General features: G+C 36.6%; 2 protein-coding genes across 2 annotated transcripts; both read left to right on the top strand.

Annotated features, from left to right (window-relative positions):
• The first annotated feature begins 725 nt into the window (after window positions 1–725).
• LOC150055657 (UDP-glucuronosyltransferase 2B15-like) lies at window positions 726–12,950 on the top strand. Its single transcript, XM_090343144.1, has 4 exons — window positions 726–1,449; window positions 9,811–9,959; window positions 11,081–11,211; window positions 12,911–12,950. Exons 1-4 carry the CDS (start codon window positions 726–728, stop codon window positions 12,948–12,950), a joined length of 1,044 nt encoding a protein of 347 aa, XP_090199270.1.
• Window positions 12,911–16,924, top strand: LOC150055656 (UDP-glucuronosyltransferase 2B17-like). Its single transcript, XM_090343485.1, has 3 exons — window positions 12,911–12,998; window positions 13,737–13,956; window positions 15,959–16,924. The coding sequence occupies exons 2-3, from the start codon at window positions 13,814–13,816 to the stop codon at window positions 16,236–16,238; spliced, it is 423 nt and encodes a 140-aa protein (XP_090199611.1). The 5' UTR covers window positions 12,911–12,998; window positions 13,737–13,813; the 3' UTR covers window positions 16,239–16,924.
• The last annotated feature ends 6,266 nt before the right edge of the window (window positions 16,925–23,190 follow it).

Raw genomic sequence — 23,190 nt, 5'->3', positions numbered from 1 at the left:
ATGTTGTATCTGTGATTAAGTAATGTCTCTATCACATCCACAAGCATACTTCACTGTGGCACACTGCCTAGTACCCACCAGGAGAATAGCTGTTGTTCTTTGTGAATTAAATCCTTCCTTTGGACCAAAGCATTTCAAGTAGTTTGAGTTAGCCATTTTGAAGAGTTCCTGAGAGCATTGTTAGAATTCCTTATTAGAGTACTTAAATGCTGGAAAACTGAGAGTGCATGTAGTTACAGGCTTCTGGAAATATTCTAGAAAAGATTGGTGCTATACTTTAAACTGAGCTAGAGGAATATGAATTATATTTCCACAGAGTGACTATGAAAATTTCTTCAATCATGCTAAGAAATGTTGAGAAAATGGCTGTTTATTTCTTTGTCAAAGACAATGCAAAGACAAGTCACCTCTCAATTTCTAATGTTCTGTGAGTAACAGTTCACGAAAATCAGGTGACTTTCACACAAGGGTCATAGACTCCTAGCTACTAGAAGGCACCTTATTTTACAAGAGAAGCTGAACTTGCCTATCTTATCATCCTGAACTTAAAACTTGTTTTATAGATATACCATTTCATCAACATGCTCTGACTGGTCATTTTACATGTTTGCTTGAACCATCCCAAGTTATATTTTAACTTCATGATTGATTTTCTTCCTTCAATGTAAGCACAATAATTTAAGAGAGTGAACACAGTTTGAAAGGAATTTGTACTGCTAGCCAGCATGACTGTGAAATGGATTTTGGTTCCACTGCTGCTGCACCTGAGTTGCTACTTTAACTCTGGAAGTTGTGGGAAAGTACTGGTATGGCCCATGGAATATAGCCACTGGATAAATATCAAAGTAATACTGGATGAACTCATCTTGAGGGGTCATGAAGTAACAGTTGTGAGGCCATCATCTGCTGTTCTTGTTGATAGCAAGGAACCATCCAGGATTAAATTTGAAACTTTTTCCTCTTCTACCAAGAGTGATGAATTCATTGCAGCTTTCTCACGAATGATCTATTTGTTGACATATGAATTACCACGAACAACATGTTTGGCCTATTCACCAATGTTGGAGAGTATTTATAAGATATATTCAGATACTATGCTAAATATTTGTAAAGATGCAGCTTTGAATAAGGAACTTATTACTAGACTACGAAAAGAAAGATTTGACATTGTGATTTCAGATGCCATTGGTCCTGGTGGAGAACTTCTGGCTGAGATATTGAAGATTCCTTTGGTGTACACTCTCCGCTTCTTTCCTGGTTACACAACAGAAAAGTATAGTGGAGGGCTTCTGTTTCCTCCTTCTTATGTACCTATCATTTTGTCAGGATTAAGTGGTCAGATGACATTCCTGGAGAGGATAGAAAACATGATATGCATGTTCTATTTTGACTTTTGGTTTGAGACATTTGAATCAAAGAAGTGGAATAGTTTTTACAGTGAAGTTTTAGGTAAGTCATGTTTCATTTTTATTGGGATAAGATTGTAATTTCTGTGCGAGTTGGCATAGGTACTCTGAAATGCATGTGAAATAAAAGAAATTTGTTAAATGAGGTATAAAATTATTTATCAGACTCCTGATTATTAAAAATCTTACATTAGAGGAAGGAAGACAATGGATTGCTACCTGTCTCCATACAACACTCAAGGAGGTCATCCAGTATGAAAAACTTCACCCACAAGGAAAAAAATGTTCATTTAATTTTGTTATCAGAATCTCTAATTACTTTCCTAAGTGACTGATGAATGAAAGTATATATAATGAAGGTATAAATATTTTACTATTGCTATCTTTGTAGGAATTAAGAAAGTATTTCCCTCAATCAAATTACTGATTTCAGTCAGTATATTTTTTTCTTTTTTTCATATATTTTTTGTGATTAATAGAAGGGTTACATTATATTCACCATATAGAAGGTGCATAACTTCCAAACATTGGTACCTTTTTTTCTCTGTGCTTGTATAAAGGTTTGAACTTAGGGATCTCAAGCTTTCTTGACTTAATTGTTTAGACTATTACTTTACCACTTGAGGCATGCCTCCAGCCCAGCATTTTGCTACTTCATTAGAGAAGTAGCCTTGAGGATATTTCTGCCCAAGTTACCTTCAAATGTCGATATTCAACATCTCAGAATCCCGGTAGCTAAGGATACCAGTGTGAGACACTGGTGACTAATTTTCTAACAGTTTTATTATTCTTGAGCGATTCAATGTCTTCAAACAGACTGAATGACTATAACTTAAAATGATTCCAAATGCCTTTATTTTTTAATCATCTATCCCAAGAAAAGTTCTAGTGAGGTGGAAAATCACATTAGATTATTCTCTATCATTTTAAATCATGTTTCTGTTCTCAGGATTTTTTTTTATTGTCTGGGTAATGTATACAGGGGTTACAGCTACATTCACCAGGTAATAGGTGCATTACTCTCACAAATTGATAACCCATCTCATGATTTTGGCCCCATTTCTCTACCCCCATCCTCTCACAATCGTTTTGTTTTTCCCCCCTCCACTATCCTATTCCAAATAAACAAATAAACATATATAAACAATATACCAGGTACCAAACTCAGATACAGTAGCAATATGAGATTAACCATAAGAGTAAAAAAGAGAAGAGACATAACATAGTACATTAAGAACAACCATAAAGCAAGACAAAGCTCATGTTTTAATATCCTAGAGTTCCTTTCATTTAGTCGCATCCTATAGAACCTTATGTACCCATATTTTGAGCTATTGTAATCCTCTGCAACAAGAATCCTAGCTGTGTACTAATTATTACAAATGAGAGAAAACATTGAGCCTATGTTCCTTTGGGGCAGGCTTACTTCACTTAATATGATTTCTTCCAGGTCTTTCCTTTGCCTTTGAAATGGGGTGATATCATTCTTTCTGATGTCAGCATAGAATTTCATTGTGTATAAATACCACATCTTGTTGATCCACACATCAACTGAGGGGCATCTGGGTTACTGCTGGGTCATAGGAGAGCTCTGTGTTTAGTCTTTTGAGGAACTACCACACTGCTTTCCATAGTGGCTGAATGAGTTTGCACTCCCACCAACAGTGTAGTAGTGATCCCTCCTGGCCACATCCCCTCCAGCATCTGTTGTTATTAGATTTCTTGATCCTGGCCAATCTAACTGGAGTGAGGTGGAATCTCAGAGTTGTTTTGATTTGAATTTCTTTTATGGCCAGTGATGTGAAGCATTTCTTCATGTGTCATAGGCCATTCAATTTTTTAGCTCTAGATTCATTTTAAATATGAGGCCTTTGTCTGTTGTATGGTTAGTGAAGATATTCTCCCACGCTGTGGGCTTTCTATTAATCTTTCTACCTATATCCTTTGATATATAGAAGCTCTGCAGTTTAATGCAGTCCCGTTTGTCCAAATTTCTTTAATTTGTTGTGTTTCTGAGTCTTTATTAAGAAAGTTTTGACTTGTGCCAAGGAGAACTAGTTAATCTCCAATTCCTTCTTGTAAACTTTTCAGTCTATCTGCTTTTACCTCAAGGTCTTTGATCCATTTTGAGTTAATCCTGGTGAAGGGTGACATAGGAGGGTCCAACTTTAGTTTTCTGCAGGTGCTTAACCAGTTCTTCAGCAACACTTGTTGACGAGGCTGTATTTCTTCCATTCTTTTTTTTTTTGCTCCCTTATCAAATATTGGGTGGCCTTAGGTTGCAGGTTGATTTCTGAGTCTTCATTTCTATTCCATTGGTCCTCACTCCTCTTCTTATGTTAGTACCAAGCAGTTTTGGTAACTAGAGCTCTGTAATAGGTCTAAAATTCCTCCAGGTCTGTTCTTTCTGCTAAGGATTGTTTTTGCTATAGGGAGTCTTTTATTATTCCATATGAAATTTTGGATTGCTTCTTCTATTTCCTTAAAGAATGACATTGGAATAGCCCTTGGCAAGATTGCCATTTTCACAACTTTAATCCTTTCAATGCAGGAGCTTGGGAGGAATTTCTACTTCCTCAGTTCTACTTTAATTTCTTTTTTCATGTTTTTAAAGTTTTCAACATGAAGATCCTTCACATTCTTAGTTAATTCCTAAGTACTTTATTTTCTTTGAGGTGATTGCAAAAGTAGTTGCTTTCCTCATTTCTGTATCACTGTTCTAGTTTGTTTGCATACAGGAAAACAGTTAATATTTGAAGGTTAATTTTTACCCTGCTACTTTGCCAAACTGAATCTGCTCAAGATAGTTGGAAGTGGAGTCCATAGGGTTCTTTAAACACAAAATCATGTCATCTGCAAGGAAGGAAAGTTTCACTTCCTCTTTCCCTATTTGGATCCCCTTTATGCTTGCTTCTTGCCTTATTGCTCTGGCTAGAAATTCTAATACTATGTTAAAGAGGAGTGGAGAGAGTGGGCATCCTTGTCTCATTCCTGATTTTAGAGGGAATGGCTTTAGCTTTTCTCCATTAAGTATCATGCTAGCTGTGGGTTTGTCATACACAGCCGTTATTATACTGAGGAATTGTTCCATGGATTCCTAGTTTCTCCAGAGCTTTTAGGATAAAGGGGTGTTGGATCTTGTCAAATGCCTTTTCTGCATCTATTGAGACAATCATGTGATTTTTGTCCTTGCTCCTGTTGATGTGTTGAATTATATTAATTGACTTGCATATGTTGAACCAGCTTTGCCTCCCTGTGATGAATCCTGTTTCATCATAGTGTAATAATGTTTTTGATGACTTGTTGAAGACGATTGGCCAGTATTTTGCTGAGAAGTTTTGCATCAATATTCATCAAAGAAATGGGTCTATCATACTGTTTCTTTGATGAGTCCCTGTCTGGTTTTGGGATGAGGGTTATGGTGGCTTCGTAGAATGTGTTGGCAGAGAGCCTTCGCTTTCAATTTAATTGACGAGTCTGAGGAGTATTTGTGTGACCTCTGCTTTGCAGGCCTTATAGAATTGGATCCATCAGGTCCTAGGCTTCTCTTGGATTGGAGGTCTCTTATTACCATTTCTCTTTCAATACTTGAAATAGTTGGTGGGCTTAAATCTTCTTGGTTCCATTCGGGTGTGTTAACATTGACTAGATATTTATCCATATCTTCTAGATTCTCACACTTGTTGACAAAAAGATTTGAAAAGTATTCCCTCTGGATCTTGGTAATTTCTGTCATGATATTTTTATTCTCATCCATGATTTTGTTCATTTGGGTATGCTCCCTTCTGTTTTTGGTAAGATTTGGTAAAAGTCTCTCAATTTTGCTGATTTTTTCAAAGAACCAACTCCTTATTTTGTTAATTCTTTCTATGTTTTTTTGGACTCTAATTCATTTAATTCTGCTTTGATTTCATTAGTTTTCTTCCTTCTACTGGAATCAGGATTGGCTTGTTGCTCTTTTTCCAAAAGCTTAGGGTACACCATTAAATTGTTGGTTTGAACTTTTTCCAATTTATTAATGTAGACAGCTAGAGGTATACAATTTCCTCTGAGTACTGCCTTTGTTGTGTACAAAGGAGCTAGTATTTTGTGTTCTCCTTTTTGTTAAATTCCATGAACTGTTGAATTTCTGTTCTGATCTCCTCGATGACCCACTGGTAATTCAATCATGTGCTGCTTAATCTCCATGAGTTACAGGGTTTTCCTAGGTGGGGAATGGTATTCAGTTTCAGTCTTATGTCATTGTGGTCTGAGAGAATGCAGGGAATTATTTCAGTGTTTCTGAATTTGCACAGATTTACTTTATGCCCTAAAATGTGGTCTACTTTATCTAGCTAGTTAAATAGAAAGCCCACAGAGTGGGCCTCATATCTAAAATATATCCTTCTTTATGCTTTCAAAATTTTCATTGATCACATTTACCAATTGCATTTGTAGAGCATTTAGAAGACTGTCCTCTAGGTTTCCAATTGACTGCTCTGTTGCCTATTTAATTTGAGTGGAAGATGCAATTCCTAATTGGCCATTTTTATCAAGTTTCTTGTTCCGTTTGAAACTGGGAGCAAAATTAATACCACACAAGAGTACAATTTAAGACAATATCCAACCTAGTACTCCATAGCTTCCCAAACTACAGAAGCACACAATCTTAGACTGGCATTTTCACTCTTTCTCTCCTTTTGTGCACTTACAAACAAATCCAACACTACCACCAAACACAGGTGGTTTTCTTTTTTCTTTTTTCTTTTTTGTTTTTTTTTTTTTGCCAGTCCTGGGCTTGAGCTCAGGGCCTAAGCACTGTCCTTGGAATTTTCTCAAAGCTAGAGCTCCACCACTTAAGCAAGGAATCGAACCCAGGTCTTCGTGCATGCTAGGCAAGCACTCTGCCACTAGGCCAAACTCCCAGCCCCACCAAACACAGTTTTATGACCAAAAAACCCCCACATTCCAATCTCTTTGAGATTTAAATCACTCTAGGCCTATAGTGTAATTGAACAAATACATATACCATCTGGGTCAGCAACAATCAACTGTAGATCCATGCCCTGTGGAATTGAAAGAAGAAATAAAGGACCAGAGATAGAAAGACATTATGAAAGACAAGAGGGAGAAATAAGGGAAGGGTAATGTAGGAATGTAAGATGTATTAATGAAGGAAAGGAATAGAATACTGATAATTGTGACCTAGAGTGAGAGGAAGAGTAAATAAATGAAAAAAAAATTCAAACATTGAAACTTAAAAAAGAAAAAGAATATATAAAAGAAAAAGAGAACATTTATATTTATATATATGAGATCAATGATTAAAGAAAAACACCTCACAATTGTGAGCTCAAAAAATTGAATCACTCCAAAACTAATCTCCAAAGTAACAACCATCCCATTAAAAGATGGGCCAAAGACTTAAAGAGAGTCTTCTCTGAAGAAGAAACAAAAATGGCCTATAGACACATGAAGAAATGCTCAACATCTCTGGTCATAAAAGAAATGCAAATCAAAACAACTCTAAGATTCCGCCTCACTCCAGTTAGAATGGCCAGGATCAGGAAAACTAATAACAACAGATGCTGGAGGGGATGTGGCCAGGAGGGATCACTACTACACTGTTGGTGGGAGTGCAAACTCGTTCAACCACTATGGAAAGCAGTATGGCAGTGCCTCAAAAGCCTAAACATAGAGCTCCCCTAGGATCCAGCCATTCCACTACTTGGCATTTACCCAACCATCCAGAAACTAGGGCATACTAAATCCACTACCACAACAATGTTCATTGCAGCATTATTCACCATAGCAAAGATATGGAACCAACCCAGATGTCCCTCAGTGATGAGTGGATCAACAAGATGTGGTATTTGTACACAATGGAATTCTATGCTGCTGTCAGAAAGAATGACATCGCCCCATTTGTTAGGAAATGGAAAGACTTAGAAAAGATCATATTAAGTGAAGTAAGCCAGACTAAAAGGAACTTAGGCTCAATGGTTTCCCTCATTTGTCATAATCAGTAGAAGCCTTGGGCTCTACTAGAAGAGATCTGCAATAGAGCAAAACCTTGATACATTAGGCCATATAGTATGAAGCTAATTGAAAGGACCTCCAGGATATTGAAACAAAAGCCATATAATGAATGATTGTTGTTCTTAAGGTACTATGTTATCTCTCATCTCTTTTGCTGTCCCTTGGTTATCTCATATTGTTACAGTATCTCACTTTGTTATCTGATATATTGGATTGATTTGTATTTGGTTATTTGAAATTGGATGGGGAAGGGGGGAAAACCAAGATGGAGGGATGGGGAGGGAAATGGGGACCAAGACAAGTGAAAGGGTATCAATGTATGTGAATTGATGCACCTTCTATCTGGTAAATATCATATAACCCTTTTATTAATTACAATAAAAATATAAAAAAAAGAAATGCTAAGATTAAAAAACCCAAAAGATTAAAAAGCAGGGGACTGAGTCAATAAAAATATTTGTAACAAGTCTGTACACAATGAAGGAGGACTACTACTAATTGCTGACACTATGTTTCTGGAATGACCACAATGACAGAAAAAGAAAAAAAAAGGAAAAAAAAGGATGCAGAAAAAAATGGCCAAAAAATAGGAACAAGTAAAAATGAAAATGAAAAAAGTAGTAAAATTTAAAAAAAATATGATCAGAAAAAAATATTCTTCAGTTTTTTTTTCAGGGTATATGTGTATCTCCACTGATTCAGTCTCTTTATGTAGTCTCTTATCTCTGTGTTTTGACTTAGTTGATTTTTCCAGTTAGTTTGCTTGACTAGGCAGAAAAATTCTGCCTTACAGATTTGGAGTCTCTGTTACTGTCACCCAGATTAAGTTACTGGCAGGGTGATAAACTTTATGTGTCCTGTAGGAGAAAGTTGGGTGTCTTCTGTAGGTTGAATATGAATGGAGTTGTATTTTATCTGGAGTCCCTGGTGAGCTTCAGATCAAGCCTGGGTATACTATTGTTTTAGCCAATTCAGGAGCTGCCTCTGACTTTGTTTACCTGGGGAGAAGCAAGCCTCTCTGCCCAGGGAGGAATTGTTTTCCCCTGGGCAAGGTACCAATCACCTGGCTAAGTTGACACTGGTCCAGTCCTTTGCCCTTTGGAGAAATGACATTGTCAACACCACTTCTCAGGTGCCAGTTATCTCCTAGTTGGTCTGGCAGGTTTCTTGCCAGTAGCTAACATGTTGCTGCTCCTCTGGGGAGCAGCAGCTGCCACCGCTGACACTACTGCCACCAGTGTGGGCTCAAAACTGTCTTCTCAAGCTGGCTGCCTGTCTTTTTCCTCTCTAACTGAGATCTCTGTGCTACTACAGCTTACTAAGTATCGTTCTTTAGCTATAGACTTTCCACTACAGTGCTAAAACTGGTAACTTGGTAAGAGCTCAGAATGACAACCTGGATCATCAACATCTTCCCAGAATCTTACTTCATATTTCTGCATTTAATAAAATATTATCCATGTACTCATGATAAATGCAATTATCTAGTCAAATTATTTCTGAAATATGTCCAAGTGATATTTGCTAGTGTCTCTATATAATAAATAAACATCTTCAAGGTTGTATTGTGAATCAAGTGGAAATAAGGAATTCAGCCACAGTCATTAAACATACATTTACATGGAAATTAAATATCAACGCACAACCAGGTGCCTTGGCTCACACCTGTAATCCTAACTACTCAGGAGGCTGAGATCTGAGGACTGTGGTTCAAAGCCAGCCTGGGCACTAAAGAACATGAGACTCTTATCTCGAATTAACCCTGAGAAAATGGGAAGTGGCGCTATGGCTCAGATGTAGGGCGGTAGTCTTGAGGGCTCAGGGACAGCTCCCAGGCCTAGAGTTGAAGCTCCATGACCCACAAAAAGAAGAAGAAGAAGAAGAAGAAGAAGAAGAAGAAGAAGAAGAAGAAGAAGAAGAAGAAGAAGAAGAAGAAGAAGAAGAAGAGGAAGAGGAAAGAGTAGTAGTCAATGAACAGTATGTTACACTATAGAAAACCAATTTAAGAACTACTAGAAAAATGATTTCTGTCAATATGCTAGAATTATTGATTTCAGTTAGAATCATTTATCTAATTGATAAAGACAAAAGAAAAACATAATGATTAAATATGACTTCATAAATGGAAGTACCATAAAAATAGTTGCTTATGAATATGCCTTTCTCAAATACACACACACCACAATTCCTGTGCTATACATAATCAAAAAATAAATTGTGCATCTCATTTATATCATACATAAATGTATTTGTTTTACCAACAAGAAAATTTTATATCATTGAGTACAAATTATACCAATCCTTTGGGGGGAAAATGAATACGGTATTCATAAACACCTCTGCCATGTTCTTTCTTACTATTTACTTTTTCCACTTCTCCACTCAGGACGACCCACTACCTTAATGGAGACAATGAGTAAAGCAGAAATCTGGCTTATTCGGTCCTACTGGGACTTGGAATTCCCTCGCCCAACTTTACCAAATGTTGAATTTGTTGGAGGACTCCACTGCAAACCTGCAAAACCCTTGCCCAAGGTAAATATATTCCTATTGTCTGTTACATGATTTCCTTTTCAATAAATATGGCTCTGTGCCACTCACTCCAAGTCTTTGCTTACAGTGAAACAGAAACAAGAAGGGGAAGGGGGATAAAGAATTCTAACAACTGAAGCTGACTTCTGAACTTTTTCTCACAAGTTTCTGTATTTCAGACATCTAAGAGTCATTTAAAACAAAGTCAGTTTAATTAAGACTTAAAATCAGCATCTAGAAGGAATCCTTGATTCACTCTTAAAAGTAACAAGTAATTATCATATGAAGAAATAAGTGTTAGATATGCATGTAAACAGAATGACTTTTTCTACTGCAACCCTCACACCTTAGACTCCATTTCAAAAGATAGTATAGAATCAAGTCAAAGTTCTGTGAAACCATCAGACATAATACTAAAAGAACAGAGATGGGAATCAGGACGTTTCTCAGTCATCAATATTAAGATGATATATGAGCAATGCTCAGAAATCATTTGAGGAATTAAAATTGAAAAAGAAATATGAAGAAAAGCAAATTAGAACAGTGGCAACAATGTACAATAGTTTTCCTTATCATGTAAATTTGCTCAAGAAATAATTTAGAGTCCAGATAGAAATATTTGGACAATTTATTGTGCAATGATACCAATATACTTCATAACCCTACCTGTGCCCTTTCTAGAGGCTAATGGAAAATTGTATTTGATGTGTGTTACTGTGTTTATGTTACACTCCTCAGTTCTTTTCTGTTGATATTTAATTTTCTCTCCTTAGTTTTATTTTCATTCCAGTCATAAGTAGGACTTGAACTCAAGACATGGGCATTGTCCCTCAGCTTTAGTACTCAAGTCTAGTGCTCTACCACTTAAGCCATAGTTCTACTTCCAGGTTTGTTTTGTTGTTGTTTGGTTTTAGATTGTTTTTTGGTGTTTAATTGGAGCTGAGAGTCTTGCTGTCTTTCCAGTCCAAGTAGGCTTTAAACCATGATACTCAGATCTTACATTCTTGAGTAGCTAGATTATAGGCAAAGGCTACCCACATTTGAGTAGTTTGATATATCAAAACTGTTTGCTTTACTGCTAGTTCTGTATGTATGTGCATGTGTGTGTATTTTTTTTCCCACAGGAAATGGAAGACTTTGTGCAGAGCTCTGGGGACAATGGTGTGGTGGTATTTTCCCTGGGGTCAATGGTTGGTAACATAACAGAAGAGACAGCCAATGAGATTGCATCTGCACTGGCACAAATTCCACAAAGGTGAGATATAGTGCCTCAATAGTAATCTTCCTGAAATCCACCTGTACTTATCAGATTACAATAGTTTCCTAGTGAAAACTACACTGTCACAATAATTCTAATTGATCTCTGCCAGTTTTAAGACAAAGATATGCCTGGCAGATCTTCCAATTGTATGGAATTTTGATTGTTTTCAATTGACAATAACCACAAAATGAACTTTATTACCAGAAAGAAACACAGCCATAAAGTGAAATTTTGTAACTGTAATAATATTGCTAGCAAGATGTCACAAAAATCATTAAATTTCATCTGGTCCTTGCAGAAATCTTAAGCCTTATAATACACTAACCGTGTTTCAGAAAGGAAGTAAAGTCACTTAATAATTGAAGTCATATAATAACATTGTATAGTTTAGACTTCCCGTGCAATCCTTTCCTTTAATTTTGAATTTGACACATTTAGTGTATACTTGAGAGGATTATTCAGAGAAAGGAAAAGGACATTTCACTACTCTTTCCAGGGATGTATTCAGGCTTCTTCATTAAGAGAAAGTAAACAAAACTAACCTTCCCTATTGGATTGGGCCTTGTTCATATCTGAAACCAGAACTGTACAGTTCATGTGCATGTAGACATACTAATCTGAAAAATAAAAGTAGCATCATAAAAATTTGGATTCTTTTCAGCAGCCATGTGACTTACGAACTACATGCTCTATTTCTTACATTTAATGATTTTTCCCCATTAATGATCGATGTTTAGATGTCAGTATCATAAATTTGGGATCAAATTCATTCAAAAGAATCAATTTATTTCTCAGAAAGAATTTGTCATAGAAAAGTTTGTATAAACATAACATTTGTCCACATGCTGGTTATGAGGCAGTAGGTGCAGCCATAACATGCAGTACAAGAATGTAAATTGTTACTGTGTCTGTACCATGTTAAGTGGGACCATTCATAATATGAACAGTAGTATGTTAGTATGGTATACTCTTTGCATAATGTTGATCATTATGTCACAAAATATATAGTATAATACTCAGTATTCTGTTGGGTTTTTTAACTGTATTTTTTGTCTCTTTTGGTACTGGGGATCGAACTCAGGACGTTGCACTTGCTAGGCAAATGCCTTGCTACTGAGCTACATCCCAGCCAAATATTCAGTATTCTGAAGTACAGAATACTGATTGATTCCATTTCTGGTCAAATATAACAGTACCTTTTCACACAATGTCTCTCCAAAGAGAATTGAGAACATAAAATATATGTCATAAAGAGGTAGTTGAGAAGCAAATAAAAAATGTTAAACTACAATTATTTCCCATAGCATAAGAGAATATTACCCTAATAACACTTTACAAGGGTTAATAATACAAATGGAAGTGGATAGCTAGTTGGTGAATATTTATGTGTAAAGCTGTAAATCTTAATCATTGGAAGTTCTGTTTTGTGTGAGATCTATGCCTATGACTAAATAAAAAGTTATCACATGCATTTTTCACCCATTTCATCATTTGTCTAATTACTGTGAAAATGTACTTGTAATCCATCTTATTAAATATGAAAATAAATACAGAAAATGTTGATATCCTGTCTGTCTTACAATACTCCTCATTATTTAACTACGCCTGTTCTCATTATCCTTTCTATGAAATTCATTTAACAGTGTGTTCTCCAAATTTTAAAATTTAAAAGTACATTGTCTTTCTCTACCAGGTTCTTTGGAGATTTAATGGCAAGAAACCAGACACCTTAGGAGCTAATACTCGGCTGTACAAGTGGCTCCCCCAGAATGACCTCCTTGGTAAGATTGAAAAATAACTATTGAAAGAAACAAACTGATGGAGTTTTTTTTAATGAAACTCAAAAATGAAAGCAAATGCTTTTAGATTTATAATTGCACCCTAAGAAAATAAGCTTTAAAAGTTGCAGTTTTGTGATACTCCATCATATGCTGTATAATAATCAGTTTACCTTTTCTCACAGTACATTTACCTCTGACATATCTCTCTGTCCCTTAATTCAGTCACTCCACTATCTAACATCGTAAATGACAGCAAGTATTTCCAATGCTACTGAAACCTCTTTATTTTATTATGAGTAAAATTGAATTTTATGCAGGAAAAATAACATCATGTTTCTTAACATGTAGTGTTAATATACTGTTTAAAGCATCTTTCTTTCATTACATTAATGCAACAATTTCAAGTTTATGAGAACATAATCTAACATGAACATTTTCTTCTTCACATTTTGCTCTCTGTTATCCATTATGTGTTTTTCCTCTCTGTTCAGCAGGAAATGGTATATTCATTCTCAAAACTCAGGTCACACAAAACATAAAGCATGTCCCATAAGACTTGTGCTGACCTCTCAAGTGGACTAGGTGCTACTTGCGGTGAGCCATGAAAGCCATTTCAATGCAGTTTCATTGGTTCAATATTGTTATTTGGAGAACACTGCTCCACTCAGTGCCTGCATTGTGCAGTTCTCATTTTGTGTCCAGATATTTTAATGAGCACTCTTGTTGAAATTCGCCTAGGTCATCCCAAAACCAAAGCTTTCATCACTCACGGTGGAGCGAATGGCATCTATGAGGCCATCCATCATGGGATTCCCATGGTGGGCATTCCTTTGTTTGGGGAACAGCATGACAACGTTGCTCACATAGTGGCCAAAGGAGCAGCTGTTCAAGTGGATATAAGAGCAATGTCAAGAAAAAACTTGCTCAGAGCACTGGACACAGTCATTAACAACCCTGTGTGAGTACATGCTGCAGTATGTGTGTATCTGTGTGTGTGTGTGTGTGTGTGTGTGAGAGAGAGAGAGAGACAGAGACAGAGACAGAGACAGAGACAGAGAGAGCAACAGAGAGAGAGAGAAAGAGAGAGAGAGTGAGAGAGAGACAGAGAGTGAGTGGATGACTGTATGGGGGTATGTGTGTATGTGACTGTCTGTCTGTTCATTAGACATTAAACCTAGAGAATTGTTCATGAAAGGTAACTACTCTAGTCTAGCTACATGTTAGTTTGACTGTTGCTTTACAAAATAGTATTTACAAATAATTGTTCACGTAAATCTGACCCTGAAAGTTACCCTCAGCATTCACTTGAGTAATTCTGGAAGACTTTATAAAGATCTCATTCACACATCCCAATATGATGGTGTGTGTGTGTGTGTGTGTGTGTGTGTGTATGTGTGTGTGAAAGAGAGAGAAAAAGAGAGAGGGAGGGAGCAAGAGAGAGAGAGAGAAAGAGAGAGAAAGAGAGAAAGCCTATGTGTGTATGAGTGTGTATGTGTTTGTGTGAGAGCATGTGTGTGTGTGTTTCAACCCTGTCATGCTATATTTGCCGGATGGCCTCAAACTCATGATGATCAACTCTCAGCATTTGGAATGCTGAGATTTCACAAATCCACTTCATTTCCATCCATAATCAGTTGTTTCACACCCCTGCCCAATGATTTCAGTGGAATAGAACAATCAGTACATTGAGAATAGTGCAAAATTCTAAACCAAGGCAAAAGTGCACTGAAAGAAATCATTGAGGAAAACAACAGATGATTGTAAGGAAGATGAGGAGAACAAGAAATTAGGGGCTTATGATCATTCCTTCAACAAATAAACTGAGCAATTTCTGGTATGATTTCCTTTCAACCTAACATTTCACTAATTACCATTCACAAAATAAAAATTCACTGTGTTTCAAGAATACAACATTCTTGAAATTTTACACTTGTGAGCTGCTTGAAAGTGTCCATCATTTCAGTTTCTAGCTTTTTGTTTCTTTTTTTGTTTCTGGTTTTGTTTCCTTTATTGCTTCTTGGAGCTTTGGCTTAAGAGATAGAATTTTTCCCTTAAGCAAACAAAGCTTCAAAATAGTGCCAAGCCCTGTAACCTTTATAGCTATATGATAATTAATAAGTAACCAGTGATAAAAGATAAATACAAATCCCATGAGAACAACCGTTATTGAATATTCTTTGTGCCTCCAAATTTTGATACAATTTTGAACTTTAAACAACAGGTGAATTAATAATGGCTTAGTGGATAATTTAAGCTTTCATTTTGTCTTTGAAATTTCACTGAATTTTTTTGTCCATCATGGCATTTGAACTCTGGGCCCAGGAACTGTCCCTAAGCAATTCAGCTCAGGACTAGTGCTCTACCACTTTGAGCCACAGCACCACATCGAATTTTCTGGTGTTTAATTGGAGATAAGAGTCTTCAGGGATAGAGGAGGGAAAATGGGAGGAAAGCATGTGAAGGAATAACAATATTTTAGAAGTAATGAGCTCACTATGTTATAAATGTAACTGTAACCCCTCTTTACATTAATCTGACAATAAAATTGAGACAGACTGTGGGGAGGGAAGAGAAGGGAAAAGAGAAAGCACCTCCAAAGGAGGTGTGATTAGAGGCATGAGCCATATGGTCCTGGTCTGATTCTACTTTCTACTCCACAATTTCTTCTGTTTAACAAGATTTTTTTTATTTTAATGTGATTAATAGAAGGATTACATTATATTCACCAGATAGAAGGTGCATAACTTCACAAACATTGATACCCTTTTTCATGACATGGTTAAATCCAGAGTCATCCAGATGCTCTGCCTTTTACACTAACATGTCCAGAAATACTGCAGAACAAAAACATTTCCTTTTTTCTCAAATTTTATAGAATCATTCCTATCATCTACACAAAATTCAATCTCTCTCTTCTCTAGTTCATTCCATAAATTGAATTCATCCTGATTTATCTTTAGTTATAAAAAGAATGCTATGTGGTTATCAGCCATTCACCATGATCAGCCTGTGAAGCCCCTGGATCGAGCTGTCTTCTGGATCGAGTTTGTCATGCGCCACAAAGGAGCCAAGCACCTGAGGCCACTTGCTCACAACCTCACCTGGTACCAGTACCACTCTCTGGATGTCCTTGGGTTCCTGCTGGCCTGTGTGGCCACTGTAACTTTCCTTGTCATGAAATGTTGCTTGCTTATTTACCAAAAGTTTTTGAAGATGGGAAACAAGAAAAAGAGAGATTAGAGCTTTCAGTACCTCAAGAAAAGAGCAGAAAGCCTACAAAGCAAGACCACCCTAATGATTGTGAGCACAGTCAAGCTGCGATAGATTCTCCTCCACATTTTTTGCCATATATTTTTATTGTAATTAATAGAAGGGTTATATTATATTAACCAGATAGAAGGTGCATTTCTTCACAAACATTGAAACCCTTTCTCATGTCTTGGTCCCCATTTCCCTACCTCCAACCCCTGCCCCTCATCTTGTTTTTCCCCCTTCCCTATCTGATTTCAAATAACCAAATATGCATATATCCAATATATCAGATAACAAGATGAAATACTGTAACAATATGAGATAGCCAAGGGACAACAAAAGAGGGGAGAGATAGTATATTAAGGATAACAATCACTTATTATATGGCTTTTGTTTCTATATCCTTGAGGTCCTTTTATTTAGAGTCATACTATATGGCCTTATGTATCTACCCATACCTAAGCATTTGTAATTTTCAAATAGAGCTTCCTCCTGATTAAACATGAAATAATGTAAAATTCTCATTTCAGAATTCCTCAAAAGTTCCACATCACTAGTCTATGTAATCACTATAGTTGAATCAGCAGGGACCTGTGAAAATTTGATCCTGTTACTCTGTGAGAAGCATGAAATCCAATGCTTTGTTGTGCATTTTCAGAAAAGGAATATTTTAATAAAGCATAATGAAATGAACTCCTTGTATATCTGTCCACAGAAAAAGAGAGGGAAAGTTTAAAAAAGATAACAGATTTTAGTCAGACTACTGAAATATGGGAGATTGTTGACAAAAAATGAAGTTGATTTCTGCACAGTCAAAACCAACTAAGATTTTTATAAACATGAAGAGTGAGTGAGAGTAAATGAAGAAGCGGAATTAAAGAGGACTACAGATCTATGCGAAGACAGGCAAGTACAAAGGAAGTAGAAAATTACTGAAAATGTCCTGCTCAGGGTAGAATGGTTAGAGAGTTTGCATTGTACATTGTGGGTGAGACATGCATATGGACATATTTTATAGCACCGTGTCACGAATATAAGAAAATTAGACACCATTCCAGGCCATAGTTGCTCATGCCTGTAATCCTAACTACATAAGAGATTTGAAATCTGAGGATTATTATTCAAAACTAGTCCAGAAAAGGAATTCCAGAAGACTCCTGTCTCCCAATGAGCACCAGAAAAATGAAAGTGGAGCTCTGACTCAAAGTGATAGATCACTAGCCTTGAGAAAAAGCAGTAAGGGACAGTGTCCAGACTCTGTGTTCAAGCCCCTTGATATTCATACATATATACATGCATTCATATATACGTGAACACATAAATATGCATATATACAGATGCATATATACAGATATATGCATAAATACATATGGACTCTGATTACATTGTGTTGAGCATTGGTAATCTCATATCCTTGGAAAATGAAGACATTATGGCAGTCGTTTGAGACTAGTAAAAGCAAAGTTGATAAGCTCAAGTGTTAGAGCACTTGCCTAGCAAACTTGAGACTCAGTTTAGTTCACAGAACCATAAAAAAGAGTTACTATAAATAAAACAGACTATAAAAATAATACTCAGAAAAAATAGGTCATGCCGTCTACATTTCATGGAAATTTAAAAATTGAATCAATCTAATTTTAAAAGAATTGAATGCAAGTGAAAGTGCTATATATAAAAATAATACATTAGTACTTTTCAGCAGAAGTGAAATTTGCAGGTACATTTTTCTGAGCTAATAGTGAAACTCTCTCTATACACTACTGAAAACAAATTCTAATCTACTTCTAATTCCTTCCTCAAATTATTATATATAAAATTACATATTAACATGAGATATGCAAAGGCATATTATTCTACCATAAAGAAAAATTAACATTTCCAGGAGAATAAGTGAAACTATAAATCATCAGTTTGGCTGCTATGAACCAAAATAAAAATACCTAATACAGCATTATCATGTTCATCCGTGGCATGGACACCTAAGTTGATGATGTTGATGATGATAGTAATTGGTGAACAAGGTATATGAATGTAAACATAGGACTTTTTAGGAGGGGATTAGTAAAAAGAGGAAGAGAGAAACAAAGGGCTACTGTGAGGCAAAGAGGATAAAAGGACTTAACACCCCACCACTACCAAACACGCACACATAGTAATGATAGTGTCATGATAAAAAGAACCAAATGTTATTTGTGAAAGGAGAAGAGAGAGAAGAGGAATGAGAATAAAATGGAAAATAAAAACATGTTCAAAATGTGCAATATGTATATATGGGAATATCACAATGAAAGCCCTCACAGTATTAAAAATAGTAACTCAAAAAGGAACTCTTAAAAAGGAACACAAAAGATACTAACCAGGTTATAAGGGGAAAAGGAAAAATGATATACTTATTGAGGCAGTAATATCACTCTTAGGGATATCTCTGAAGTAATATAATTGCAGGATTAGATGTTTATTGAAGCATTATTTGCTACTAGTCAAGCTATGAAATTGGATTAGATGACTTTTCAATGAGGAAAATAGACACCCCCCACATTTATACCTATAAAAGAAAATGAGTATATATAGATCTACATGTGTATATGAGATCATTACAGAAATAATAATGTCATACTATTTGCCAGAAAAAATGGTTAGAACTGGAGATTAACATTTTCTGACTTTTGGACAAATGTGCAAGTGTGGTACCACTGAATTATAGGTATGTTTCCATTGATGATTTTTTTTTTGCCAGTCTTGGGCTTGAGCTCAGGGCCTGAGCACAGTCCTTGGACTTTCTCAAGGATAGAGCTCTACCACTTGAGCCTCAGCACCACTTCCGGCTTTTTTCTATGTATCTGGTACCAAGGAATTGAACCCGGGTATCCATGCATGCTAGGCAAGCACTCTACCACTAGGCCAAACTCCCGGCCCCCATTGATGATTTTTTTATATGAGTATTTATTGTATTATTAAGTAGTTGCACAAAAAGGTTACAGTGTATCTTGATTAATCATACCCCTTCTGTCATAATGTTTTAACACATTCATATCTTCAGGTTTTTCATCTTTTCTGTTAGGCTCTCCCAAACTCAATCATGGCTGCACTCTGAGTTATGCAGTGTCCACCATGTTGATAACCAGGAATAGCCATGGTAAAATCTAGTGTATGAAAATCCAATGTACAGTTATGTCATTATATTTCTTAGATTTGGTCTAAATAATTGAGACTATTGTCAAGATGGAGTCAGTGGGAGGGTGTGGATGACTGTACTGAGGAGGGGCCAGACCTGCTGGAGTTGATCAAGGATGATGGAAAAGAGACGGATGAAGGAGGATGACAGAGACAGCACCAATGGCAAGGATGACTCAAGCAGACAGTGGGGCTTAGGGATCTTATCCCATTATTTCTTTACCGAGGCGCATGTCTTAAGAACAAAATTTCACCAGATCCTCTCCTTGAGTATCTTCAGAACACACTCATTGTTCTCCCTATTCCCATGTTTACTAATTCCCATGTTCATTTATTCATATTGCCCTGAGTCTAGTTGCATTTTTGCTTCCTTTGATGTGGCTGACAGTTTTGTTAAGACTTACCTGTAATTTTGGCTTTTAATTTTTTTTGTCGGTCCTGGGCGTGAGCTCAGGGCCTGAGCACTGTCCTTGCACTTTCTCAAGGCTAGAGCTCCACCACTTGAGCCTCAGGACCACTTCTGGCATTTTTCTTTTTTTTCATTTCTTTCCATATATTTTTATTGTAATTAATAGAAGGGTTACATTATATTCAACAGATAGAAGGTGCGTTACTTCACAAACATTGATACCCTTTCATGTCTTGGTCTCCATTTTCCTCCCCCCACCCCTCCCCTCATCTTGTTTTCCCCCCCTTCCCTATCCTATTTCAAATAACCAATTAAGCATATATAAAATGCATCAGATAAAAAGGTAAAATACTGTAACAATATGAGATAACCAAAGGACAGCAAAAGAGATGAGAGATAACATAGTACATTAAGGATAACAACCACTCATTATATGGCTTTTGTTTCTATATCCTGGAGGTCTTTTCATTTAGTGTCGTACTTTATGGCCTTGTGTATCTAGGTTTTGTTCTATTGTAAATCCTTGCTAGGAAAGTCCAAGGTTTCTACTGATTATGACAAATGAAGGAAAGCATTGAGCCTATGTTCCTTTGAGTCTGGCTTACTTCACTTAATATGATATTTTTCTAAGTCTTTCCATTTCCTTACAAATGGGGCAACGTCGTTCTTTCTGAGAGCAGCATAGAATTCCATTGTGTATAAACACCACAACTCGTTGATCCACTCATCAACTGAGGGGCATCTGGGTTGGTTCCATATCTTTGCCATGTAAAATAGTGCTTCAATGAACATTATTTTGCTAGTGGATTTAGTATGTCCTTGTTTCTAGATGATTGGGTAAATGCCAAGTAGTGGATTTGCTGGGTCATCAGGGAGTTCTATGTTTAGTCTTTTGAGGAACTGCCATATTGCTTTCCATATTGCTTGAACGAGTTTGCACTCCAACAGTGTAGTAGTGATCCCTCCTGGCCACATCCCCTCCAGCATCTGCTGTTATTAGATTTCTTGATCCTGGCCATTCTAACTTGAGTGAGGTGGAATCTCAGAGTTGTTTTGATTTGCATTTATTTTATGACCAGAGATGTGGAGCATTTCTTCATGTGTCTATAGGCCATTCTTATTTCTTCTTCAGAGAAGACTCTCTTTAAGTCTTTGGCCCATCTTTTAATGGGATGTTTGTTTCTTTGGAGATTAGTTTTGGAGTGATTCAATTTTTTGAACTGTTGATATATTTTAAATATGAGATCTTTGTCTGTTGAATGGTTAGTGAAGATCTTCTCCCACTCTGTAGGCTTTCTAGTTAATTTGCTGGCTGTGTCCATTGCCATACAGAAGCTTAGCACTTTAATGTAGTCCCATTTATCCAGACTTTCTCTGATTTATTGTGTTTCTTGGTCCTTATTCAGAAAGTTTCACCCTGTGTTCCAATTTTTTTCTATGTATGTGGAATCAAGGAATGGAACCCCAATCTTTATGCATGCTGGGCAAGCACTCTACCCGTAGGCCAAACTCCCAGTCCTGTTTTTAATTTTGATACCTTTTTATGATTTAACAATAAAAGGATTCATATTTTTTGAAAATATAATAAATAAATAAAAGAAAATTTTAGCACTTTTTACTGATGGAAATGACAAGATATTTCAGACGCTCTTTCAAGTTTTTGTTTCACACTGAAGCAGCAAGACATGGGCCACATGCCCTTGGGTCCCTAGGTATGTTCTTGGTCTCATTTCTGTCACAGGTTATCCTTACTTCTGGTCCCTCTGCCCAGCCTCCCTGTTACAGCTTTATAGTGATTGTGCTAAAATATGGTATAAGCAGGTTTTTGAGGGATTTCCAGAAAAAGAGTAAAAACTTGAAGATATGCATGTATTAAAATGTTATGACAACAGGGACAGACTGATCAAGATACACTGTAACTTCTTTGTACAACTACTTAATAATACTATAAAAACTCATATAAAAAAGTCATCAGTGGAAACCTACCTATAATTCAGTGGTACCATTCTTGCACATTTATCCAAAAGATTTTAAGTGAGAAAATCGTAAATATATTTGCACAATGCTGTTCATGGCTGCAATATTCACCATAACCAAATTATGGAAACAGCTCAGACATACTTTGATAGATGAATAGATAAAAAGCAAGTGATAGGGTCAGGAGTTTGGCCTAGCAGTAGAGTGCTTGCTTATCATGCACTAAGACCCAGTTTTGATTTCTTGGTAACAAATACATAGATAAAGCTGGAAGTGGTGCTATGGATCAAGTGGTAGAATGCTAGCATTGAGAAAGCCAAAGGGCAGTGTTCCAGCCCTGAGCTCAAGCCCCAGAATGGCAAAAAAGAGCAAGTTTTATATACATATATATAAATTTCATTCATTCATCAGGAAGCATATTACATTTTTTTTTGCCAGTCCTGGGCTTGAGCTCAGGGCCTGAGCACTGTCCTTGGCCTTTCTCAAGGCTAGAGCTCTACCACTTGAGCCTCAGCACCACTTCCAGCTTCTTTGTATGTATGTGGTACCAAGGAATTGAACCTGGGTCTTCGCTCATGCTAGGCAAGCACTTTAACCACTAGGCCAAACTCCCAGCAGCATATTACATTATTTTTTGCAGACAAATAGAAGGACATTCTTTAGTTAATATACCAATGCATTAACTAAAACATGGTATATGCAGGGGAGAATTCTAATTGTCTACCTCCTTGGAACAACTAATTTACAGTCTAACAAAATAAATACCAGAAAGCTGAGTTTGCTTTCCACCAGTACCATGTTCCAATTTTGACTCTGTATCTAAGAACCAAGGTACTACAAGCAATCCATCATTCCAAGCCATCATTCCAAGGACTGCTGCTCACTGATAACATATCAGGTGCTATAACTAAGATCATTAAAATAGGTTTCAGCCTAATTCTCATGTGTCAGAAGTGATAATTCACTCATTTTTCTTCACTTTCTGCCTTTCCACAACCAAAATTTTGATCATAGGTATTTCTCATGCATCTTCAATCATGAATGAAAGAGGCAAGCTACCTCCCAATAGTTACATTTTCTTCTGGCTGCTCAGCCTATTGCATTTATATGGAAATGTCCCTGTCTTCATTTCAAACTCACAGGCCACTTTTCTCCCTATGAAAACCACTTTTCTCCCTATCCTTTTCTACATGGCCCACATTCTGTGAGGCAGAAGCCATCGTGATGTACAGAGAAAGAACATAGTGTGGTTGGATTTCTTACCCTGCCTTCTCTTACCCTGAGCCCCACATAGACAAAGGTTTTAGGAGCTGTCACTTCAGTGATGCAAAGGAATCACAGGAATTATTGTGTTACATGGATTTTGTCACTGGAAGGCCA

This window comes from Megascapheus bottae, chromosome 13 (genome assembly GCF_031878675.1).
Source record: "Megascapheus bottae isolate mThoBot1 chromosome 13, mThoBot2.hap1, whole genome shotgun sequence".
NCBI classification, from domain to species: Eukaryota; Metazoa; Chordata; class Mammalia; order Rodentia; family Geomyidae; genus Megascapheus; species Megascapheus bottae.
The sequence above is the reverse complement of the archived record's forward strand: the minus strand, read 5'-3'. Positions and strand labels throughout refer to the sequence as shown.